General features: G+C 31.6%; 1 protein-coding gene, 1 long non-coding RNA gene, 1 other non-coding gene and 1 pseudogene across 5 annotated transcripts; 2 read left to right on the forward strand and 2 right to left on the reverse strand.

Moving 5' to 3' along the window:
- The first annotated feature begins 3,673 nt into the window (after positions 1 to 3,673).
- LOC107943873 (tRNA (guanine(37)-N1)-methyltransferase 1-like) lies at positions 3,674 to 7,532 on the forward strand (annotated as a pseudogene).
- LOC121204949 (uncharacterized) lies at positions 7,410 to 11,220 on the reverse strand. 2 transcript variants are annotated; one of them, XR_005900108.1, is made up of 3 exons: positions 11,006 to 11,220; positions 10,738 to 10,887; positions 7,410 to 7,543 (listed from the first exon to the last, which is right to left on the reverse strand). It is a non-coding gene; the product is annotated as an uncharacterized lncRNA (long non-coding RNA). The 2 variants fall into 2 exon arrangements; XR_005900106.1 differs by lacking the exon at positions 7,410 to 7,543 and having other exon boundaries at positions 10,406 to 10,887.
- Positions 11,221 to 14,171: 2,951 nt separating this feature from the next.
- Positions 14,172 to 16,085, forward strand: LOC107943875 (protein SPOROCYTELESS). Of its 2 annotated transcripts, none has more exons than XM_016877690.2 (3): positions 14,172 to 14,827; positions 15,322 to 15,528; positions 15,614 to 16,085. In XM_016877690.2, the coding sequence occupies exons 1-3, from the start codon at positions 14,285 to 14,287 to the stop codon at positions 15,836 to 15,838; spliced, it is 975 nt and encodes a 324-aa protein (XP_016733179.1). In that variant the 5' UTR covers positions 14,172 to 14,284; the 3' UTR covers positions 15,839 to 16,085. The 2 variants fall into 2 exon arrangements, with proteins under 2 accessions (XP_016733179.1, XP_016733178.1); XM_016877689.2 differs by having other exon boundaries at positions 14,179 to 14,827; positions 15,319 to 15,528.
- Positions 16,086 to 16,982: 897 nt separating this feature from the next.
- On the reverse strand, positions 16,983 to 17,064 carry TRNAS-AGA (transfer RNA serine (anticodon AGA)). Its single transcript has one exon. It is a non-coding gene; the product is annotated as a tRNA-Ser (tRNA).
- Between the last annotated feature and the right edge of the window lie 8,137 nt (positions 17,065 to 25,201).

Genomic DNA, 25,201 nt, shown 5'->3' on the forward strand with positions numbered 1-25,201 from the left:
TTTGTGAATTGTTCAATTTAGTCCCAGAATTGTTTTTAGTGACTTATTTCATCCAATTAAGTCCCTAGTAGTATGAATAATGTTGGAATCCATGATATGATTGACTGAATTGTTATTGTGTATGCATGATATGTAATTGTTACATGTTTACTGTCACTATATTTTTGATGAACTAATATTGTTAATCAAGCCACGATAATGCTAATTGCATGAGATATATGCCACTATTATTGTTAAATTGAACACGTGTTAAGCAAAGTTTATTCCTACTGTAATGATCTATTAAGCATGATAATTGCTACTGTTTCGACTAGTTATAAGTATGTTATTGCTACCATATTAATCTATTATAAGCATGTCATGATGCATTACATGGGGTGGGACGACTTGAATGGAGGAAGTAGTCCGCAGTTTATCTGCTCGACCAGTGGTTTATCCACAACATATTTCAGTCAGTAGTCATCTGCTCAATCAGTGGTTTATCCACAACATATTTTAGCCAGCAGTCATCTGCTCGACTAGTGGTTCATCCACAACGTATTAGTAGCTTTTATCTGCACAAATGGATGGTTCGTCCACCAATATTTTTGTCGGCAGTTCATATGCTCAACCATTGGTTCATCCATAATGTATTGGCAGCTTTTATCTGTACAGACGGATGATTCATCCACTAATATATTTTATCATTAGCAGTTTATCTGCAATGATCAGTGGTTCATCCATAACATGGTGTAAAGGTAGAGGAGTTCTGGGGAACTCCCATAGCGATGTGTAGTAATGGGATAGGACATTTGCTAATAAATTGAAATAGCATTGCATTCATAAGCTTTAACATGGTTATGAACATTGAGATATTATGTTGATGAATTGATCTGATTTATTGATATTTAATATTACTATTCAATTGTGATTTATTTTAAGAGTTGATATTATGTATGATTTGTCTACTGGTTGCATTGATTTTATTGTGATTGAACTCACATTGAGCTTCATAAGCTCACTCCTTTTTTTTTATTTTCAACTTTACAAATAACCTACCAGGTTAGGATGCGGACTTGGCATACGAAGGGCTCAGCTCGAATCGGTTTTTTTTTTATAAAAACATTTTAGATTTATTATTTGATAATTTATTATTCAGAGACTATATGGTTTTATTTTTAAACTGTGGCAAGGGACTTTAGGTTTCAGTTTTATGTAGCATACATGACATAGAATGCATGACATTTAGGTTGTTTATTTTAAATCCAATTTTAAAATGTTGAAATACAAACTTTAATTAATTATTCATGAGATATAGATTTTATCAAAACTAAATAAATATCACTTTTCTGTTGTAGATTATAAAAAAACTTTTGAATAACAAACAAATAGGAAATTAACTAAGTTTTCTCCTAGGATAATCAAATGTTTTAAATTGACTGTTTTATAAATCTCGATAGCTACTAGGCCATTTTGGTGGCCGATGTAATCTCTTGAATTTGGGCCTAATGTTTAGGCCGGGTTTGGGGGGTTTACATTTATTATATTGTCTTGAATCATAGATTTACCACTGGGCTTACTCAGCATACTGTTTATTTTTCTCCATGCGCAAGTAAAGTAGATTTCAATAGTTTGAGCAGTTGATCCAGCATCCAATAATCGATCCTCGACTCAACAAAGTTCATACAAATTCTATTTTGTTCTAAGTTTGGCATGTATCTAGGTTGAGTCATTTTTGGTATAACTATGTTACGTGCACTTTGGTTCAAAAAGTTTATGTATGAATTTGGTTAGTTGATTATGGCTTGTAAAAATATTTAAGTTTAGTTTGAAATGGTATGATATGATGAAATATTAATGGCCTTGGTGAAATGGGAATGAATGTATATAAATTGAATGTATTTCAATAGGTATTAAGCTTATAGGTGGTATAGGATTTGCATTTTGTTAAGTAAGGCATTAAAGTACATGAGTTCAAGCTAGAGGGTTACATATGTTAGATAAATATGAATTCATTGTGTTTAGAGACTGATTGGAAGAATATTGTAAGTTGATGTGTATTAAAACTATTAGAAGTAGTATGTGACATTGCAATGTCGTCCGAATATCGTTGCGACAAGATCTGAATACCATGGCATAGTGTGACACCAAAATTTGGTCGTTGCGATAAGGCTAGACAGTATGTTGTGCCACGACGAGGAATCCTCTAATGTCACGACGCTAGCTCGATGTTTTGAAATTGTTACAAATTGATCCTTTTCGGTCTCGGGTTAACTTTAAAGCTTCCGTAAGCTTGTATAAGACCTGAAAGTTGTCGTGTATTGTATTGTATGCTTAATTGAGTTGAAAACTGAACATTTGACGATATGAATTCGCTATGTTTGATCGTAGTTGCTCAGACAATGAATGTGACACCTTGTAACTCAGACCCGATTATCAAGTCGAGTAAAGGAGTGTTCTAGGGAATCTTTGTTAAAGATGATAACGACACTAATGGTGATGAAAGCACAACCAAAGTTGAGACTTTTACACTTTTGAAATTTCACAAAGAGAAAATTTATTGGATACTTTAAAGAGAAACCAAAATAACAAAAGAAAGTTTTGTACCTAATTGAAAGAAAGTTAAAACTACAGTAAAAATGAAGAAACTACCAGCTACTAATTAACTAAGCTAAGAAAGGAAAAATGGAAAACCTAAAACTAGTGAAAGGAAAATAAAAGAGAGAATTAAAAAGGTGATAAATGAGGCTCTTTTATGTTTGAAATCAAGTATGCCTTTAATAAAACCAAAATTACAACGCTAACATTTGATAAAAATGCCCTTAGAGTGCATGAGTTGACTTGAGTTGGTGTTGGGCACAAAATTGCCCTTCTAGTGTTTTTTGCCCCTGTTAGACTTTAGTGTCTCAACACCTAAGCTTTGGCATCACAATATCCCCGACAGTAGGCACAATCTTGTCTTAGGGGGTTCTGGATGTCCCGACATAGTCTAGCTGGTGTCGTGACATCCTTGATAGTGACCTTGGGCTCTTTCACTTCAACCATCAGCTTGGAGTCGCAACCTCGATGGCTTAGAGTCAAGACATTAGGGCTCAATGTCACAACACAGCATATCTAGTGTCTCGACATCCTTGGCAGACTGCTCTAGGTTGGTTTTTCGTTGAAGTTTTACTCTCTTAAAGTGATGGAGGGTCTGTGTCACGACATACATGTATTAGTGTCGCGACACCCAAAACAATTGATGTTTTCCTCAATGTTTGGCCATAGTCATTTCCCTACACACACTCAAATAAACCATTAAATTCCTAATGACATAATTTTGCCAATTTGAGTCCCAAAAGGATTAAATGTAAGAAAATTTATCATTAACACTAGAAAATAAAAATCAACAAAAAGCATTGAAAATACTCATAAATTACTTATAAATAAACTCATCAAGTGTTAAAAAAAAGTCTAATTTGATATATCAAATTATGGTAAATCACCTAACTATTGTTTTGTCCAGCTGTTTGCATGTTATTACCGAGACTCTCTTTGGCTTATCTGTTAAATGAAATGGTTGCCATTTTCTTTCAAAAAATAGTATAAATATATTCTTAAATAATATTTTATATATTTTTATTCAATATTAATGACTATTTTTAATTTTAGGTGGGATCTATGACGAAATAAATGGGGAAAAAGAAACTAGAGGGCCTTAACGCTTAAACCCATACTAATCTTCTTATCGGGTGACTGGTGAATAACAAAAGCTGGAAAGCTTTACTCCACTTAAAAATGGTGGCAATAAAGCTTCTCCATCTCAAGCCAAACTCTCTTCTTCCTTTCACTATCTTCTCTATCAAACGCTCCTCTTCCTTTCTTCCAAAACCCTCCATTCTTTCTCTCTTCTGTTCCACCCAAACCCAAACCAACACCCAAACTTTCTCTTATGGCCCTTCACTTCACAAAGGCAAAATAGCACCCGAAACCCCTTTTCAAACCCAAAATCCGATAACCCATCAACCAGAAGTAGGCGAAGATAATAATTCCCTCTTCGATGAACAGAAATTCACTAGAGTTTTTCATCTTGCTGCTCTCCGTGTCCCTGCAAATGATTGTTTTGCCCTTGAGAACCGTCTCAGGGGTCACCTCTTGAATTGGCCGAGGGTTAAGAACATTGCCAGAGTTCCCGGGGATGAAATCGAAGAAGAAATGATGACCCTTTTTGATAAAAGGAAAGATGGTGAAGAGAACAATGAAGAGGAGAATGAGGAGTTTGAGTCACTGGTTTTATATAGGGAGAAATTGGCGAAGGAGTTCAATTATAGGGGGTTTGTAAAGTTTAAGAATTTGGCTAAGATTTCGAGGCCTGGGAAGAGGAAAAAGAAGGAAAAGAAAGGAGATGGAGAAATGAAAGGAAATGAGAGGAAAGAGTGTTGTCTTGTGGAAGTTTTGGAGGAGGAAGAAGAGGATGAAATGAAAGGGTTGTTAGGAGAGGAGTTTAAAGGAGGGAGGAAATGGAAGGGTTCTACAAGATTGTTGCTTTTGGATGAAAGGTATGGGGATAAACGATTTGAAGAGTTGCCTCAAGCAATTAAGGTAGTACTTTGGATGTTCATTTTTGTTTTCTTCTCTTTTTTTGTTATGATGATTTGCATAAACTAGTGTTTTTTTCATGTGTTCTAAAAGATTAGAAAGATTTTGTTTTAGTTTCAGCATTAGTTCTAAAATGCTTTGATGCTCTAGTGATTTAAATTGGATAATTTTGAATTCATTGATGTGTATGTGGATGGTCAATACACTTTTTCCCCCTTAAGTTTTGTTGATAGAGTTAGTGGCTTAGTGCTCTAGTTGTTTCCCTCTTTTCTAATGTATATAATTTTGAAATTTTGATACTTTATCTATGGTAGGATTTCTATTATGAATTTATGACAGATGTTCCTGTTTGTGCACATCTAAAATGCCATCTCTTTTTCAGGCTGTGTTTGTTTAAGAAACCATAGAGAATAGATCATCGACTATAGAGCTTGTGAGATGTAAGCTGACTTTGTTCTATGATTATTGGCAGATGAATGAGGTATATTACACAAAATCATTATAATTGTTGATTCTATACTTAATAGTATTGTTTATGACAACAAAGATGCCTTTCAAGCTTCTATTATTTCTTTAATAGAGATGTCCTAGGCGTCTAAGATTCCTTTTTAGTGATTCTTGAAGTTAGGCTGTCTTGCATGGAAAACATGTTCCATTTTTCTTCACTCCATCCTCTGATATTTTTTCGGTTGTATCTCCACATATTTGAACTTATGAGAGACATAGTTTTCGACTAACCTCTCTGGCAGACTGATCAACACAAATTTATAGGAATCCTGTTCACTTAGCGTCTAATGTCATTGTCTAGAAAAAGTTAGAAGCTGGGGTTGGCAGCACAATAGGCAATGATATGGAAGAACTTTTAATTGGCAAATGAATGGAAAAAACAAGATTTTGGAATCAATCACGAATGCGATATGTTTATACTCAGTTAGAAATTGTGACATGAAAATTCCGTATATAGTATTCTATTAAACTAGGGCCTCAAAAGTGTAGCTTCCTTCACTTGCAAATGAGAACAAACTGGCTAGAGGACAGAGAATTTAGGGGAACATGGAGACTAAGTTGGGGAACATGGAGACTAAGTTGCGGCCTGTTCTTTTGATCCTGCCTCTAATTATAACAACTAATCCAAGTAAGATATAAATGTCTGCAACATCAATGGAGACTCTAAATCTTATGCATTGATTGCAGATCTTGGAGACCATGCTCCCAGAGGGCATGATTATCCCTTCAGCCTTTGAGACAGTTGGCCACATTGCACACTTAAACCTGAAAGATGAACATCTAACATACAAGAATGTTATAGCAAAGGTGCTTATTATAGAAAAATTAGTATATTTGACATATTGAAGATACAAATCTACAACTTCGAAAGTGAACTCTTTATTTGTCTTCTGACAGGATAAGGTTATTTTCCACTTTATCAGGTGGTTCTGGACAAAAACAAGCCAAAAATACAAACAGTTGTGAATAAGATTGACGTCATTCAAAATGACTATCGAACAATGCAACTTGAGGTTTTAGCTGGGAATCACTCCTTGGTGACTACAGTAGTTGAGAATGGACTGCGATTTCGTGTTGATTTAGCAAAAGTGTATGTGCCGCTGCTTTCATTCAAGCAATAATTTATTTAACTTGGACTTTTTAATGTTTGTTCTCCAAACGAGGAGTAATATCAAATCATATGAAAGATGTAGGAGCCATATTGCAGAGCACACTTAAATGAAAAGGGTATTCATGTTCCTCTTTTCCTCTTCTACGCAGGTATTGGAATTCAAGGCTTGCAACTTAGAGACTGAGGCTTCTATGTGGCTTCAATCGCAATGATGTCATCTGTACGTTTCCATCTTCACATTGTTTTGGATTATGTATTTACAAATAATTTTATAAATATTCATATCAAGATGCTTACAAGTCTGAACTCTTATTATAATTTACAGGTGATGTATTCTCTGGGGTTGGTCCGATTGCTGTATCTGCTGCTAAGATAGTAAAACGTGTTTATGCTAATGATTTGAACCCTTTTGCGGTTGAATATCTTGAAAGAAACAGTGTCCTCAACAAACTTGAAAAGAAAATTAAGGTAACATTACGCTAGTTGATTTAGTCAACTGAAGGAATATCAATGCCCTGCATGCAATTCTTTAAACTTGGCTTTGTTGCAGCCTTGATCTTGGTAATATACATACCATTTTGCGATTTAATGGAATTATATTCCTCACACTAAGGATATTTTATGTTGCTCTCTAGGTCTTTAACATGGATGGAAGAAGGTTCATCAATGCTATGTTTTCTAGCGAGAAAGCTCATTCCATCACACATGTAGTTATGAATTTGCCAAATGATGCAGCAGAATTTCTAGGTAAGTTATCACCTTCCAATGGCTGGAAGTTTTCTTTCACTTGTATCTACTTTCTTGAGTGTTTAGACTGTCTTTAGCGTGCTTCATAGTCTTTGAACTGCTTACAATATTTAGTTATTTCTCATCGTTTGCCATAAGCTGTTGTTAACATTCTTTGGGTTGCATGTTAAGGATCAACTAGTTGATGATCGTTGTTGTTCAAGGAATTACAGATAAGATCGCATCCGTTATGTCATAGAAATTACCATATACTTCAGAAATATCACGGACTTAACTAGAAGCCAAGTCTAGAATGGTATTAGATAAGAGTGTTCATGGTGGCTATTGGTTTCACAATCATGCAAAAATTTAATCGCTTTCTATTTGTTTTGGCCTTTACGAACAGATGCATTCAGGGGAGTATACAGAAATCAACCTAGAGATAAAGAATTCAACTTCCCAATGATTCATGTTTATGGATTTTCTAAAGCTCGAGATCCCGAGTTTGACTTTGATGAGGTCTAGTGTCAAAATCTTATAATATTTCTCCATTTAGCCGCTACTAGTTCTGTTGCCATTTTATTCTGTTACATTCCATTTTGATCTTCATGTTCCTTACTAATGCAGCGGATACGAATTGCCCTGCAAGAGGTTGCAGTTAATGTGGATATGCGTAGGGTACGCCTCGTTGCACCCGGAAAATATATGTTGTGTGCATCATTTATCCTTCCTAAGAGTGTAGCCTTTGCAGAATGTACTTTAAATGTATAAATAGATCAATTTGTAAAACTGTGAATTTCAGATCAAGTTTTGTATTTATAAATGCCTTGGTTCTTTCGTGTGGCAATTATAGTTATTTTCACTCATAGGTAAATATATAATGTTAAAGAGGCTAAAAAACCCCCAAAGGAAAACTGTGTTCAGTGATACAAACATCTTACAGACACATCTAATAAATTACAGTGCTTTAGTCCTGTTTATTTGTTTTTTTCATATATGCAGCACTATAAAAATACCAACAGCAGCTGAGACATGCCCTCTGTATGTAAATGGTAGGCACCCAAATGTTTCATCCCCAAGGTCTCTTTTTTCTTTTGTTTTTTTTATTTTTTTGGGGGGGGGGGGGTTCCCTCTTTTGGATGGCTCAGATTAAAGCAACCCAACCATCTGAAACAACCCTGCTGAGAGATCCTGCCCCTCCATAAAATCTTAAAGAACCAAAGACAAAATGTTTTTTTTCTTTAACTATGTTGGGCAAACTGGTAATAAAAACTTGGAAAGGAGTAATGTAGAGAGAAAGATAACAACAAAGAGCAACAAAATCTCAGTTCAGATTGATGAGATCCGAGTAATTATTATTGTTTTTTTTATATGTATATGTTTATATGGCTGTGGTCCATAAATAATGTAGGAGGCATTTTTTGGTTTATGGAAAGGGAATTGAAATGGGTGAGGAGGAGGGGATCTTTAGAGCTTTGGTAAGGGTTCCTTTTTTTACCTTAAAGAGTAAAGGCCTTTCACAAGTTGCATAAAGCTACAACCCACACTTACTCTAAGCTTTGGTTCCTTATAGCAACCTTTAAGAAACCCTTTGGGGGTTGAAACCAAATGCTTCCCCCAACTCTTTCATAAGTAAATACATTCCGTCATTTTAATTAAGAGTTATATTAATAGTGTTATCTTTTAATTAAAAATATATACTATATTTTAATTCCATTAATGGAATTACTTAGTCTTTTTTACTCCACAAGTGAGATTAATAATCTGTCACGTATCTCGTTTATTTAATTTTTATTTATTTTTTAATATCCATTAAAGACACATTGTGATTTTTTAACTTTGTTTGTAGAGCTAAAAAACTTCATCGCCAATATATCAATTAGCACAATGCATGAAAATACTCGATTATAATTGAGTTTAATTATACTTTTAGTCTTTATACTCTTCGCGTAGTTGAAATCTAATCTCTCTACTATTAATTCTAAGATTTTAATATATATATTCTTTTCATTTAATAATTGAAGTTCAATTGATAAGATTTTCAAAGCTTTCGATAAATTGGATTACGTAACGTTTTCAAAATAAAGAATGTGCTAGTGTGACCAATTTAATAATACAAGGAAACCATGTAAGCAAAAAAAATATATATATATCAACTTTCACTCTATTTCATTTAAACAATGTCCAAGAATTTTATAACTCTATATTCAGAATAAAAAATCTTACAATCCTATATTTAACATTTTTATTTGTTTATTTGATCTTTTACAAATGTAATTTTGATCACTAGGCCAATTTTTTTAAAAAAAGAAACACCGAATAATTCAGTTTAATGGAATTCTTTGAGGGCTCTATTAATTGAACTTAAAGTAAATAAAACTATATTCTAGAGATAAAAATAGAAAGATTAAATTTTAAAAGTGTAAAGAATAGAGGGACTGAGTGGAGAATTTAACCTCATGATTGGTGATGGAAACCTTTGAATGCTATATATCTGGGATCAAGAATTTGAATGGACCCTTAAATGGTAAAAAGATCAAAATCATATTTTGTCTAAGTGTTTTGGCAATGGGATCATGTAGATGTGATGTTGAAAAGAAGGTGCCAAGAAATTAAGGCAGGCAAAAGACAGAAAAGAACCCAAAGATGAGTTCTTACTTTTTTACCAAACACCATCATTATAAATGGATGAGAAATGATATTTGTGATATTCAAACATCTTGTTTGACCCTTCTTCTTCACAATCCCAACCTTTTTAATCAGTGCTTTTAGATAAGGTATTGAAATCGAATAATATTATTATTGATTGAATTATAGGTGGAACGATAAAAATTTTATATTTAATTCTTCGTAATTTATTTTAAAGTTAAAACTTTCAACCATCTCTTACTCTAAACTTTATTATAAGGCTAATTACTTGATGAAAAAAATTGTGTTAGTTTGATGTCGTTTTCTTTGTTTTTTCAGTTGTTATTTATGGTAGAAATTTAAGTATGGGGGTATATATGAATATGGTCCCCCATAGTCATGCAAAAGAGGGGGTTACATGGTTAGGGTCATAGCCTTGTATATGTAAATCTGTAAGTAAAGCTGCCAATTAGTAGGACACCTTTACATATAAATCCCTAAAATCCCCCAAATGTAGAGTCCAAGCAGGGCACAATCTGCTTCCCAAACCCCAAGAATTCTTCCATGTCTGGCCAAACCCAGAAATCCCTTTCCTCTATGTCTAAACCTCAAAACTTATCCATAATTTTAAAAAAATATATACAATAAAAAAAACAGTCAATATTACACCAGTAAACGCTATATTTTTTATCGAAATTGGTATCTATTTGTATCGATTTATTTTGATTTATTATTTTGTTTTTATCAATATTTTTAAAAATTGTATATTAAATATATACATATAAAAATATTTATAATTAAATAAATTTTAAATATAAAATATTCATTCATAAAATATAAAAAAAAAACCTATCATTCAACAAATCCAAACTAAACAAGGAAAAGAAACTATCCCATACATTAAACAAGAAGATTTTCCTATTTATGTAACTTTACAATTTTTGTCGACTTTATTCATACACCGGTTGATAAATATTGTTCCATTCAATATAATCAAAATTGGAGAAAACAAGTCAATTTATTAGCTAACAATGTTGTTGGAAACGAAACTATTGGTTGCATAAAAGAATAATTGATATGTTAATTTAAATAAATTAATTTAACTAAACTTTCAAAAAATTATTCGAAATCCGTAAAAATTTGAAAAAAAAAACAGATGGGTTTAACCGAATTTTAAAACATTTTGCACCAGTAGAGGAATTGATTACCTTGGTTTGAATTTACACATGCAAGTTGTAACCCACCAGGTCTGATACGTGCCAAATCTCACAATTGTAGCCGCCTATATCCCAGCACCCAAGGTGGCCGTTGATGGGACCACCCACCAATGCCCTTTTAGAAGATTCTTCTTTACTTACCTATATATTTATAAATAATATAAACTTCATCACACCATACATATGCATGCCTAAGATCTAGAGTACTAGATCAAGACTTACAAAAAGGAAAATATAGATTAAGACCATTTTTACTTACATGGCAGCTCCTTATTGGTCAATTCCCTTGAGGACCGTCCTTACAAAATGTTCAGCTTTTGCGGTTTCTTGGGTTGCATTGAATCGCATTGCATTGCATGCAATTTGTGAAAGGGATGGGATGGGGATGCATGGGATGGGATGGGATGGGATGATAATTATCAAAGATCTTCAACCAGAATCATATCTGAAAATTACATCTTTGGTTAGTCACGCGGTTTTGATTGCTTTATTCTTTTTTATCCCTTCTCTTCACTCGTTTTAAGAGCTCTAACACAATATTTTGGTGCACATGAAAAAAATAATTATTATAAAAGGGTTTAGGGATTTTATCAAAAGAAATTTTTAAAAAATGGTTAATGCATAGATAGAGTTTTTACTGTAATAAACCACAAGTGTCGCATGGTGGCAGCTTATTTTATTTTCTAATAATGTGATCAGGGATTTAATTTTTGCTCATGGGATTGAATCACATCTCATGATTAGTTGTTTACCTCTTTAGATACACCTATGGTGAAGGGGTTAATCACTACTACTATTAGAGGTGGTTACAGTATCAACTTAATTATAATATGAAACATTCTAGTATCAACTTAGTTATGGTATGAAGATGTCTCATTAGTTTTGATTATTATTGGTTTGTAACAACTCAATAGATAAATTTATTGACACAATTTGAAGTGTGAGTGAAAGAGAAAGTCTAACACATACATGGAATAATATATATGATTGGATTATGTTGGAGCTTTTGGATAGAGTAGTTTTGAAGAGATGAATGCAACACATGGGAAACCAAAGAGAATACGTGAAATGGTAGGTGGAAGTTAGTTATTTTTGCATGGAAAAAGAAGGAATTGCTCTGGGGATAAGAAAGGGGGTTCATCCTTTAGTTCATCACTAAATATAGAATTTATGAGTCTAATATATATATCATGTATTTGTAGTTAGTATTTAACCATGGGATCTTATTCTTCACTAGTTTCTTTATGATCCAAGAATTGAATGAAACTAATTGAGAAATATATCCTTTATTTTATGAAAACTGATAAGTTCATTAATGAACATGTGAACTTGAACTATTAGTTTTTGCTAACTAGTTGCATACAAATTGTTGAATTGCTTATTTTGCTATTAATTTTCATGTCAAAGATGTAATAGTAAGGTTTAACAATGTTATCTAATTAGATCAATTTTTTAATTTTCATAAAATACGAGAATCTAATTGAAATCCATCAAAATATTATAAGAAACCCTACTAACAAATTGTTGATATTTACATTGTTGCTTTTTTATTGTGATGGGATAACTAAAAATTGTAATAAAAATTAATTATAGGTGGACTGTTTATTTTTAATTGAATCTATGAAATGAACACATAGATGAATCATAGGTTAATATAAAGATATTTTTAGTATCCAACAAGGAAAAGATTCTCAATTTAATTAGATATTTGGAAATTGGATCCAATTAATAATTAATAAACCATACATGATGTAGAGCAATAAAATTAATAAAAACTAAGGAGAGAAATAATTGAAACATTAATGGCATATCCTAGTACAAATATTTTTATTATTGTGTTCAAACAACAAATTGGGCAACCATAAACTATCACATGGAATAAACTTTCCAAATATGATAGAATTAGAATTAGGCTATCATTGCAACCCTACAACATAGCTAGGCAGATTCACATTGTCATGACCAAATCTTACTCTACGATTGCCCTTACACCTTTTACTTACCATCCTTGATTAATATTACATGATCCCATTCAATTTGTTCCTGAGATTGTTTTGTATCTCGAGACATTTAGAATTATTATTTTTGAGTATCCACAAAAGTTTGATATTTGAATCAAGAAAATAATATACAAATGTCAATTGAGTTTTAACTTGATTGGTATGATTATTTTTATCAATGCAAGAAGATGTAGGTTCGAGTGTGTTAAAACGTATTATCCTTCTATTTATGAATTAGAAGGGGACTATGGATAATTTTAAACTTTATGTCAAAAAGAATAAATATTGTTAGAACACATAATGAGATTTGAATGCAAAACATTTAAATTTACCATTTTAACTAATATTTTATTTAAACTTTACATAATTTTTTTATGAATATGTCATAATCTAATAAATATTAAATACTTTAAAAATAATGATGACATAAAAAATATATAAATACAAAATAATTTCACAAATCCTTGTTTGAGTCTACCCAAATCTTTCCCTGCTATCACAATATCATGCCCATTCATAGATCAATTTGTAATGTAAAACCATTGTACCCCCCACAATGTTGTTTGAGAACCCTAATGGCTTTTGACACTTCAAAATTTTCCTCTTTTTTTTTTCCAATATCCTGACCATTAAATCATTTTCATATCATTTTAGATCAAGAAAATTTTTAAATGATTTTGTTTTTATAGCATTTAAATTTCAGATTATATTATATTTAAAAAAATCATAAATTATTTAGAAGAAAATTGGAGGGAAAAGGGGAAAGAAATTAAATATATTTTTTGCATGAAAATGAAAAGCCCTAATGTTTGTTTGCTACTTTTGTCTAAACTGACACTCCCCAACTACTTAAACGGAGTTGTAATGTCCTTTGTGTTTCAGATCATGTCCCCGGTATAATCAGTTGCCCTCAGTGCATGACACGTGTCTCTAGGTACTATATTATTGAACTCCATGCTCACTCTCTCTTATGCGCGTGTTGCAATATTCCATTACGGAACACGCTTTTGTAGTACACGCGCGTTTAGATGGATTGGCTTTTGGATTTGGGTTTTGCATAGGGATTGGTGTTCTTTGGCTGGAATTTGCTATTCCTCAGGCTGGTTTTACTGATTCCAGGGATGAATTCTTTTTGTCCTTTTTTTAATAAAAAGGTTATTGGATCAACAAAGAAATTTATGAAAAATCAATGATTTTCTTTTCAAATTTTATGTATTTATTATATTCTAAATTATTTTTTAATATATTATGTGGTGAAGATTTTAGAATTGATAAAAACAAAATAAAAATCTGGGGGAAAAAAAATACAATAACATGTACCTTGTTATCTGTTTTTGTAATGAAAACTTTATTTTTAATTACAATAAATTGATGTCTAAGGAAAATCCAAATCTTTCAGAACCGTCTGTCTATAAAATCCCCGTTCTTTTGATCGTCCAGCAAAAGCCAAAGACAGGGAAAGAAAAGAAAAAAAAAAAACTCTCCTTTCTCTCTCTTTTTGATTTAAGCTAAAAACATATCAAAGCCCTTCTTTTTTAATGGCTACTTCACTTACACTCTTGACTCCAAACACTGATAACCCAACAACAAAACCCATGGAAGATGAAGCTAAACCTGCCATGGAGTTTGTGAAGAGCAACAAAGGAAGGAAACCAAGTGGGAAAGGTCCATACCAAAAGAAACAGCCTCAAAGAGGCATGGGAGTGGCCCAACTTGAACGTTTGAGGAAAATGAGTGAAACAAGGACCCCAACGACAATAAACCAGTTCGGTTGTGAAGCTATGGGAGCTAGTAATGTGCCTGTGCTGCATGGTGTAGCAAACTACGGTGTTCCCTCCATGATGATCAATGGTGGAAGTGGAGGGTTATGGGGTTGGGGGGCTGACACAGATGGTTTGATGATGCAAAGAGTTGTTGGTAATGGAGGGTTCGGTGGGTTTAATAGTCAGGTTTTGGTTGGAAATCCTGGTAATGTTCAGGTTAGTTGTGCTGCTGCTAGTGTTGTGGAGGCTTCTAAAGAGCTCTCTTCAATGCCAAAGTTCCAGCATTGCAAGCCTGAGCATTGTGATCTTTGCTTTAAGGTCTAGCTTTTACCCCTTTTTTTTTTTTTTTCAAAGCTTCTTAATTTGCAAAGTTTTGTGCTTTGGGTTTTGTTTGCTTGTTTGAAGTATTGTGCTTTTGGTTTTTGGTGATGTTTTGTTTTTGTTTCTAATAAAATGTAGGAAATGTGAAGGAAAAAGATGACATAGTTGAACAGGTCGTAATATTGTTGATTCTGATATTTATTTCTAAATGGTTATGTTTGATTCCTGAGAAAAAAATGGGGGGAAAAGGAGTTATAAGTTGGAAAGGATTTCTTGATTCCTCCTGTTTGGCTTGCTAGAAAAATATAGCAACACAGAAAAAAAAAAAAGAGATCTACAGTTAGGAGATCATTAGTCTTATGTTTCTTGGGATTGTATCTAAAAATCACTCAAAATGAACCCAAAAGCTAGTCAGTATCTGTCTCAAGTTCTTTCTTTTATATATGACTTCTTTGCCATCTTATTGATCACTTGAATACATGTTGCAGAAGAAGCGTTGCAATATGGAGAATGGGAAGTTTAATGGAGGTTTATTCAACCAATTAGGACAAACTTTTCCAAACAAAGGAACTGACTTTCACGGATGGAACCTGGAAAACAATCAAAACACAAATGAAGAGATGATGAAGGGATTCCGTGCTAGAGCTGCAAGGAGTGCTTATGCATATGCAGCAGCAGGCCAAATGAACATCAATGAGGTGATGATGATGACCAATCAAATTGGTTTTTTTCTTTTTTTAATAAAATACCGTTCTTCTTATGGGGTTCTTTGTGTTGTTGTAGACAGTGGATGTTGTGGCGATTCACAGGAAAGGAAATTCATTTGGCACTGGAAGTTATGTGATGGAGTATGAATTTTTCCCAGGGAAAAATGGCAGAAACACAGCTTCCAAGGAATGGGAATTTCCTGAAGAAGCTTCTTCATCAGCAATTACAGTAGGTGGTGAAGCTTCTTATGCTAATAATGCTCCTAATTGTGTTGATCTGTCACTCAAGCTTTCATATTAGAAGCATACAGGAAAATCTTGGTCTTACTGTTACATTGATTTTGGAGGTGTAATTAATGCTTTTTTTTTAAACCAAATTCCAAAATACAGCTTTTAAAGTTCCTCTTTTGTTGTTACACTTAATTAAAAATCTATATGGTCACCACTTTTTATTTGAAATGTTGTAGATATCCCACATATTTCTTATGATTAAAAAAGGTGTACAATCTTGACAGATATCACAGCAAAATAGTGAAGTAATTAACCAAGTTCAAAGTTTCTGTCTATTCTAAATTCACATTGCCATTGCCAAATACATATAGAAGAAGATATGTAGATTGTAGAGACTGGTATTGTGTATTGCATATGGAAGCACCCAAATATGGTTCATCAGTGATAAAAACCATTAACCCTGGCTGTCATTTCACAATCCTAGATATATTGTACTTTTAACTTCGAAAAAAAAAACTGAGTTTTACTTGTCTTCAGATTATATATATATACACACCAAGGTCTGGGATATATAAATATAGGGTGGAAAGAATTGGCTCAAAACCCTAGCAACTGTCTCTATCTCTCTTTTAGAATTTTACTTCATTTTTTAAAAAATTTAATGTGGTGAAACACAAGGAGGGCATCTCTAGCTTTCTGTTTATGGGAGTGAGCTAATTAAGTACACCTTTTTTAGGGGTTGCTTTGAAAAAGGTGTAAGCAAAGAGTATAATATATATATATATAAACTGTCACTGTTTCCAGCAAAATTAAAGCAAAAACATTAACTGGAGGATCATCAGAAACTGGCTGCTACCTACTGCTGTAAGCCTGTAACTTTTTCAGTTACAATATGAACTTGAACAAAAATAATGTTTTTTTAAGTTAAAAAAGGAAGATGGTAAATTAATTTCATTTTTTAATATGAAGATGCAGGACGTGGGACTGGTAGTCTCTGATAGTAGCAAAGCTGAGTATTGGAAGCTTTTTTTTTTGGTGTTGGGGGAACTAATAATAACTTACTTTTTGATGGGTTTTCGCTTTTGTTTTGGTTTAAGAAAACAACAATATCATTAATTCTTTATGGTTGAGAAAATTTGTGTTTGTTTTGTAGGAAAATTTTGAAGGAAAAGAAAATTGAAGAAAATTGCCACCAAAAAGTAAGAAAGTTAAAACGTGGACGGCAGGATTCGAACCTGCGCGGGCAAAGCCCACATGATTTCTAGTCATGCCCGATAACCACTCCGGCACGTCTACAAGTTTAATGTGCTTTGAGTAGAATGTATCTCTTAAAATCATTTTTATAGTGTTATATTTTTGGTTAAATTCTGCTATTAGTCCTTACTTTAATTAGATCAATTTTAGTCCTCTACTTTTCAAATTGGTCAAATTTACTCATTGTACTTTTCAAATTATAAAATTTCAATCATGACCCAAAATAGTAGCAATTAAATCTGTTTGGTTAAATTCAATTGTTAACCATGTTCCATGCATACATTTGTAGATTTAACCCATAGTCTCCAACTAGATCATTTTAAGTCCATATACTTTTCAAATTTTGAAATTTTAATATTGACACAAATGATAGTCGTCAATCCATTAACTAAAATTTTAGTGAGTTATATGTGGAAATAACAAGCTAATATGGCCTTAAACATATGATATGTTTTGTCGCATCAAATTTTGAAAATAGCATAATTTAATTTAATGAATTTAACAGTTATCGATTGGTGAGAATTGGAATTTTAAAATTAAAAATGTATAGGGACTAAAAATGACCAAATTAAAGTACATGGACTAAATCCACAACTTTCACAAAATAAAAGGACTAAAAGCAAATTTCAACCTATGTTTTCCTTAGGAAACGAAGGTCACTTTTTTTAAGGGATAAATATGAAAATTATACATCAACTTTGATCCAATGTGTAATTTGATATACAAGCATTGATTTTGTGTAGTTATACACATTAAACTTTGATTTTGGTTCAATTGTACATATAAAACTTAGATTTTGATTCAATTGTACACATTTATAGAAATGAGCACATTAATTTATTTTCATTTTATATAAGTATAAATATTTGAGCATGTAATATGTAAACACAAAATGATATTGTATCAATGATGATGCTAGTAGTTTATGAAAATTGAATCAAACAAAAATGTCATTGTATAAAATTATACAAAATCAAAATTCATGTATAACATTACATATTAAACCAAAAATCATATTTAATTTTGAGATATATCCATTTTTTTAATGAATGATATTTCATATGATATGTAGCACCTTTAGCCCTTATTCGTTGCCGAAACAGTGTTACAGAGCATTACCGAACTTTTCAGAATCATATGCAAACATTTAGCATAACAAACATTACATAACCATTTAGCATACACATCATAATTTAATTATATTGTCTCTCTTTTGAGTCATCGAGACTCAAAATACGTATTAAAAACAAATCGGTACTAAATCGTATACTCCGGGAATTTTTCGTAAAATTTCAAAAAAAATTCCTAAGTGCAGGGGACACATGCCCGTGTGGCCATGGGACACACCCGTGCCTCAAGCCGTGTCTGACCCCGTGTAACTCTCTGACTTGGATCACACAGCCAGCCACACGCTTGTGTGTTAGGCCGTGTATCACACACGACTAAGACACATGCCCATGTTTCTGCCCATGTAAAAATACCTAATTAAGCACTCTGTTTTGAAAATTTTAAGTTGCAAGGGACACACGGCCAAATCACACGCCCGTGTGTTAGCCATGTTTCTTATACGGTCTAGTCACACTCTCATGTGTCTGGCCGTGTGAACTCCAAATGAACCTCAAACATCAAGTTTATCATACCCTACAGACTTGAACAACAAGCAACTCAAAAACCATTTATTCAACCAATCCAAACACAATCAAATTCATCTAAAACATGTCAACACTATCAACTGAGATACTTATCCAGTATTCCCTCATAGATTCTACATTCATATTATCAAAACATTCCAATAAGGCACCATTCAAGTCATTTCAAAATTATACCAAATTTTATATCTAATTTGCTTATACTATATTCACTTATACCCTAACTTAACATATTATATCATAACTTCATCATAACATATATGTTCTTATACATACTCAACCAATATCAACTTATAAAATCATTTACAATCATTCACAAAATAATAAACACTTAGACATCCTAGGTACATGCCGACACAAAAAGAAATATACATTATCATGTTTTGAGTTCGGGATCATTGCGGATACTAAATCGACGATCAACTTTTAAATACCTAACCTGTACACGGAAAACAAACCGTACACTGAGTATGAACTCAGTGGTATTTCTATAATCTGAATGCTTAAAGGTAAATTAATATAACATCCACATTAAGTCATATAATAACCATAATTTATGCAATTAATCAATTCATAGATATGCATTTATAACACATTCAATTTTTTATCATTTGCTTTCATAGATAGCTTTTCACAATTGTCGAAACTATTTTTTTTGACAAATGAGGTCGACTTTATTTTGAAAATGAAAACGAAAAAACAGGAGTCGCCACCAATCTTTTTTATTTAGGTGTGGTCGGATCACCTGGTAATTCAGTCGCTTTAACAAAAATTTAAATTTATTAAAACGATGATTGTTTTTGGTCAACAAAATCCAGAAAACGGGTTCAAGAGTCGGTTACGCACGAGAAAGGGTTAGCACCCTCGATACACCCAAAATTGGTTCCTAGTTGATTAATTAATGTCTTGGTGTCAAAAATTTGAGAACTTTGAAGATTTTAAAAGTACGATCCTTTGTTAAAATATTATTTAATTAAATTTTTTTTAGAAAATGGCGTATTTCACGTTAATTGAGGAAAAGAATTATGTCCCGTAAGTTAGGACACAATATCTTAAATCCCCGAAACGAGGATAAACACCGAAAATTATTTATTCTTGAAAGACATTTGATTATCTCGATTTTAGGAAGAAATCATATTCCTTGAGTTAGAATACGATCTTTTCTTAATACCCGAGAATATTAAAAAATGTTTAGAAAAACGTTTGTTATTCGAATTAATCAAGAAAATAAAAAACCCGTAAGTTAGGGTACGACTTTTCGAATCTTGAAATACGAACAGTAGAGTAACGCGATTTTGTAGTAAAATGGAAGATGAATCACGGTGTTGATATGTGCAAAATAATATAAATGCAATGACGATAACAAAAAGGGCAAGAACAAATGGCATAAATAGACGGATTACAAATAAAATTAAAAAAGCTAAAATTGCGGTAAATAGGTACGTGAATGAATGGTACGTAAATCGATTAGATAATAAGATCGATAATAAAATAAAGATAAATAAATAAATAAAAGAAGTAAATAAGTGAATAACAACGATAACATTAATAAAATAGCAAATAATTAAAAGTTCAAAATCATAAAATGATATAGGTAAATTAATAATGTGAGTATATATAATAAAATATATTTCAAAGTTTAAGTAGATAAAAATAGAAACATAATGATAATACCAAAAATCAAAAATAGTACATAATAATGTATTAATAAGAATTATAATAATATATATTAATAATAACAAATAATAAAAAATAAAAATGGGTTAATAAAGATAATAGTAATAATAGAAGTAAAAACAATAATAATAATAAATAAATAATAGTAATAATGATAATAATACAAAATATAATAATAACAAATAAATAAGTATAGAAAAGGAAATGTAATTTTAATGGTAATGATAAGGAAAATAATAACAATAATACAATAATAATAAAGTAGTAATAAAAATAAAAATAACAATAATAGTAAAAATATAATAAATAATAGTAAAAGAAAATAATAAAATTAACTAATTTAATAATAAAGTAGCTAAATAACTAAACAAGGGACTGAATTGAATTTAAAACAAAAATTTAGGGCAAAAATTGAAATAACATAAAATAGGGGACTTTATTGCAATGTGCGAATGAAATGGAAGGACCAAAGGGAAAATATCTCCGCCCTCCAAAACGCTGCACTCTATGCGAGATTAAATTGAAAACTTAAATAAAATATAAGGCACGAATTAAAAATAAAATGAAGCTTGATTGCAAACTGATAAAAAAGCGGAAGGGCTGAAAGTGCAATTAGCCCTTCCGCTACAAAACACGCGGACCCTGGCTAGGCGGGTCGGGTCGGCCCGCTTCACCCCAAAACGACGCCGTTTTGCATCTGGGGACTTAGGGCCAAAATAATACCGTTTTGGTACCACTATTTAGGCTAAAAAAAGCAGATTTTTTTCATTTCTTTACATTATTTCAAAAAAAATAAAAAAAAATCTCTCAAATCTCTCTCACTCTCCAGGAACCGACCAAGGTTTGGCTAGCCGCTGCTGTGGGCTCCGCCGTTACCGACCACCGTGGATCCCAAAATTATCCCTCTTTTCAGGCAACTCGAGAAAGGTATATCCTTCCTCCCTTTTTTTTAATCTATATTTCGATATATATATATATGTATATATAAGAAAAAATCAATAAAATAAACCCTAGAAAAGTCGAAGAGAAAAAAAACGATATGAAAATCACCTTTAGCAAAATCGCTTCTTTTTTATTTCTATTTTTAATCGTGTTTAACACAATGGTTTTTTCATATTCCAAAAATCCCCCCATACACTGATTTTTCGAGGCTTTTGTAGCCTAATATATTACAATATATTCGCTATTTCTTTGTCCTACTTCTCTGCTCTGTTGTCTTTGTTGCGTGTTTCCAGATTTGGGAGGACGTCAATGGAGGCAGGTGGCCATTTTGGTGCTAGCGTGCCAAGGGAGTTGACCCTCGAGCGGAGTGCGCGCTGAGGCACGTGGGTGGTAGTTGCGGAGCGAGGGAGGCTCAGAAACCCTAGGGTTTCTGAGTTGGTTTAGTTTTGGGCCTATTGGGCCAGTAGGAATTTTGGGTTTAGAATTTGGGTAATAATTTCGGGCTGTGGGCTTGTTAGGGTTATTTTTTTTGTTTGGGCTGTTGGGGTTGTAATATTTGAACTGTTAATATTGGACTTTTATTTTTTTAGTGTTATGTTTTTTTTGGTTTCTAATAGGCCGGGCAAAATAGGCCTCTTACAATGATACAATCCACAAATTCATATCTTATTTGCATTTCACATTCAATACTTTCCATTTTCCGATCATAATATCATTTCATTTAATTACCCCTATTAACATGACTCGAACTTGGACGAATACACGGATCCAACCAAAACATACTAATTTGGCACCCAGTGCATCATCGAATAATTCGAAGTAATAAGTTGACACCTAGTGTCTCATTAGCTTAACCGGAGTAAATTGGTACCCAGTACCTCATCGAATTTATCCGAAGTAATAAGTTGACACCTAGTGTCTCATTGGCTTAATCGGAGTAAATTGGTACCCAGTACCTCATCGAATTTATCCGAAGTAATAATTTGACACCTAGTGTCTCATCGGCTCGAAGTCGAAGTATCCCTAAACTCTTCCAATCCTATGGCCTTCCATTTATATCCTACTAACCTGATACAGTTAATAGGGTTTCAATTCACTTTTCAAATGCCACAATTATCCAATACTCAATTATCACATAAATCACAATTTCACATTCATTCAATTCAATATAAAAAATGCTAACACTTACCTTATTTACTTACCATAAACATTTAAATCAAAATTCAATAATTAATAATTACTAGATTCGGATTATAGAAATACAAACTAGAATTTTCAAGCTACTCCTCGTCGACTTTATCTTTTCCTTTCTTAGCCGAGGTTTCCAGTACAACGTTAGCTACAGAATTGAAACAATTGGGATTCATCAATACAATACAATTTCACATTGAATATTTCAATTTGTATTCAACTTTTGCCTAAATTTCAATTTAGTCCCTAAATCGAGACTAACTTTATTTCTTCCAAACTAATTCCATATTTCATTCAATTTGCACTTTAGACTAAATTCAACTCTCTAATTTTACTTAAATCCCAAAATTTTGAAACTTTCTCAATTTAGTCCCTATTACTCAAAACTTATAATTTATTTTACAATTCAATCCTTTTTTCATTTCTAACTTAAAATTCTATTAATTCAATCCCAAATACTTAAATTATTCAACATGAAGAACATCTAAAAATTCAATAATTTCTAAAATTTCAACATAAGTTAAGCAGTATTTAATATTAGGATTTTAAAAACATAAAAATTACAAGAAAATTGACTAAATTAACTTATCAGTTGAGCTTTAAACCTTAAAACCCTAATTTTCACCTTATTTTTCTTTCTTCCTTTTCTTCTCTTTTCATTCTTCTTATTTCTTTTTCTATTCTCTTATTTCTTTGTTTTGTTTAATTATAATAATATAATATAATAATATTAATCTATTTACTTAAATAATAAGTAAGTTTAATTTATTATTAAATATATGTATATTATTTACGCAAATGGAATTATTTTTGCCACACACTTGCTATATAAGGATTAATTGCTTATTTAGTCCTTCACTTTTCTTTAATCAATAATTAAATTTTACCCTTTATTCAATTTAATCCTTACACCTAATTACCCTTAATTCAAGCTAATTCACCTAGCCAAAACCCAATTCACCACACAACTAACTTCGTAAATATTTATTATCCGTTTTACGAAAATGGTGACCCAAAAATACACTTTCTGATTACCCGTGACTATCGGGTTGTTACATGATAACTAAGAGATTTCTTTGATTCCCAAAATATAGATATTATTTATTAATGTAAATTTAGGGTAAACTATCAAAATAGCCTCTTTTGTTTACCTCATATTATATTTTAGTCATTTATGTTTGAAATGTTACATTTTAGTCATTTATGTTAACGTGTTGTAACATTTGTCATTGAGCCGTTAATTGTCGTTAAGGTGTAATAGTAAGCTGACATGGCATGTTAAATCATCATTTCAAACAAAAACTTTAGGTTAAATTATACAATTGGTACCCATATTTTTTTTCGTTTTGAGCAATTTAATTTCTTTCTTTTATATTCTTTTAACTTTCTTTTTTTTTTCTATTATCTTATGTTTCTCCCTTTGTTTGCCTTCCTTTTCCTTCTCTTTTAACGTAAATTTTCTATGTTTTCCATTTGCTAAAACTAGCCTCTGTACTTTTATTTTTTTGAACAATTTAATTTTTTTCTTTATTTTCTTTTTCTTTTCTCCCTTTAGTTTTAACAAATGGAAAACATAGAAAAACTATGTTAAAAGAGATGGAGAATGGAGGAAAACAGAGGAAGAAGCAAAAAATAATGAAAAATAAAGAAAGAAAAGTTAAAAGAACATAAAAGAAAAAAAATTAAATGACTTAAAAAGAAAAAATATGGGTACCAATTGTATAATTTAACCTAAAATTTTTGTTTGAAATGATGATTTAACCTGCCACGTCAGTTTACTGTTACATCGTTAACAGCAATTAACGGCTCAGTGACTAAAATGTTACAACATGTTAACAGAAATGACTAAGACGTAACATTTCAAACATAAGTGACTAAAATGTAACTTAACAAAAAACAAAATTAACTACTTTGATAGTTTACTCTTAAATTTAATAAAATCAACTTGCATCTAGGGGTGAGTATTCGATCGAGTCGAGTTGAATTGAGTAAAAAAAATTCGAGTTAGTCGAGTTGACGAATCACATTTTAGCAACCGAACTCAATTTGAATTTTTTTCGAATCGAATCGAATTGAGTGAAAAAATTTTGAGTTAACTTGAATCATATTATTTATACTCAATGTTTCGTTTACATGGACCGATTATTTAACTAGTAGACGAAGTATATATAAGATTATTTAACTACATAAACAATATAATTATTTTACATTTTAACTTAATGAGTAAATATTTATCAAAACAATGTATTTTTGTCTTTAAACTTAATAGTTTTGACTTTTAACTTTAGAAAAGGTAAACATTTATCAAAACGACGTAGTTTTGCCTTTGATTATTTGAATTTTCGGATAACTCGAATTGTGTAATTCGAGTTTGAGTTAAACCAAAAAATTTAATTTTTTATTCGATTTAATCCAAATAACTTGATTAACTAAAATAACTCGAACATTTAATTTAAAATTTAAATTTTTTATCGAATTTTTTAAATTAAATCAGATTTTACTTATCCTTAACTACATTACATTGATCTTGGTTTCAACTCGCGTTGCACTCACATTATTTATTTCCTTTTACTTTTTCATTTTAAGGCGGGAAGGATTATATGAATAATTATTAGTAAATGTTATGAAATATTTAATTAAAAATAATATATAATGATACATGGTAATCGTTGAAAGAGCATAGAAGACTCTTTTAACTAAAATCAAATCCCAACATTCTA

The sequence above is a fragment of the Gossypium hirsutum genome, chromosome A01 (assembly GCF_007990345.1).
Source record: "Gossypium hirsutum isolate 1008001.06 chromosome A01, Gossypium_hirsutum_v2.1, whole genome shotgun sequence".
Classification (NCBI taxonomy): Eukaryota; Viridiplantae; Streptophyta; class Magnoliopsida; order Malvales; family Malvaceae; genus Gossypium; species Gossypium hirsutum.

Coding starts and splice junctions, on each gene's coding strand:
- LOC107943875 (XM_016877689.2), top strand. CDS start 14,285: ATGGCTACTTCACTTACACTCTTGACTCCAAACACTGATAACCCAACA. Junction 14,828..15,318: donor ATTGTGATCTTTGCTTTAAG/GTCTAGCTTTTA, acceptor TACATGTTGCAG/AAGAAGCGTTGCAATATGGA. Junction 15,529..15,613: donor GCCAAATGAACATCAATGAG/GTGATGATGATG, acceptor GTGTTGTTGTAG/ACAGTGGATGTTGTGGCGAT.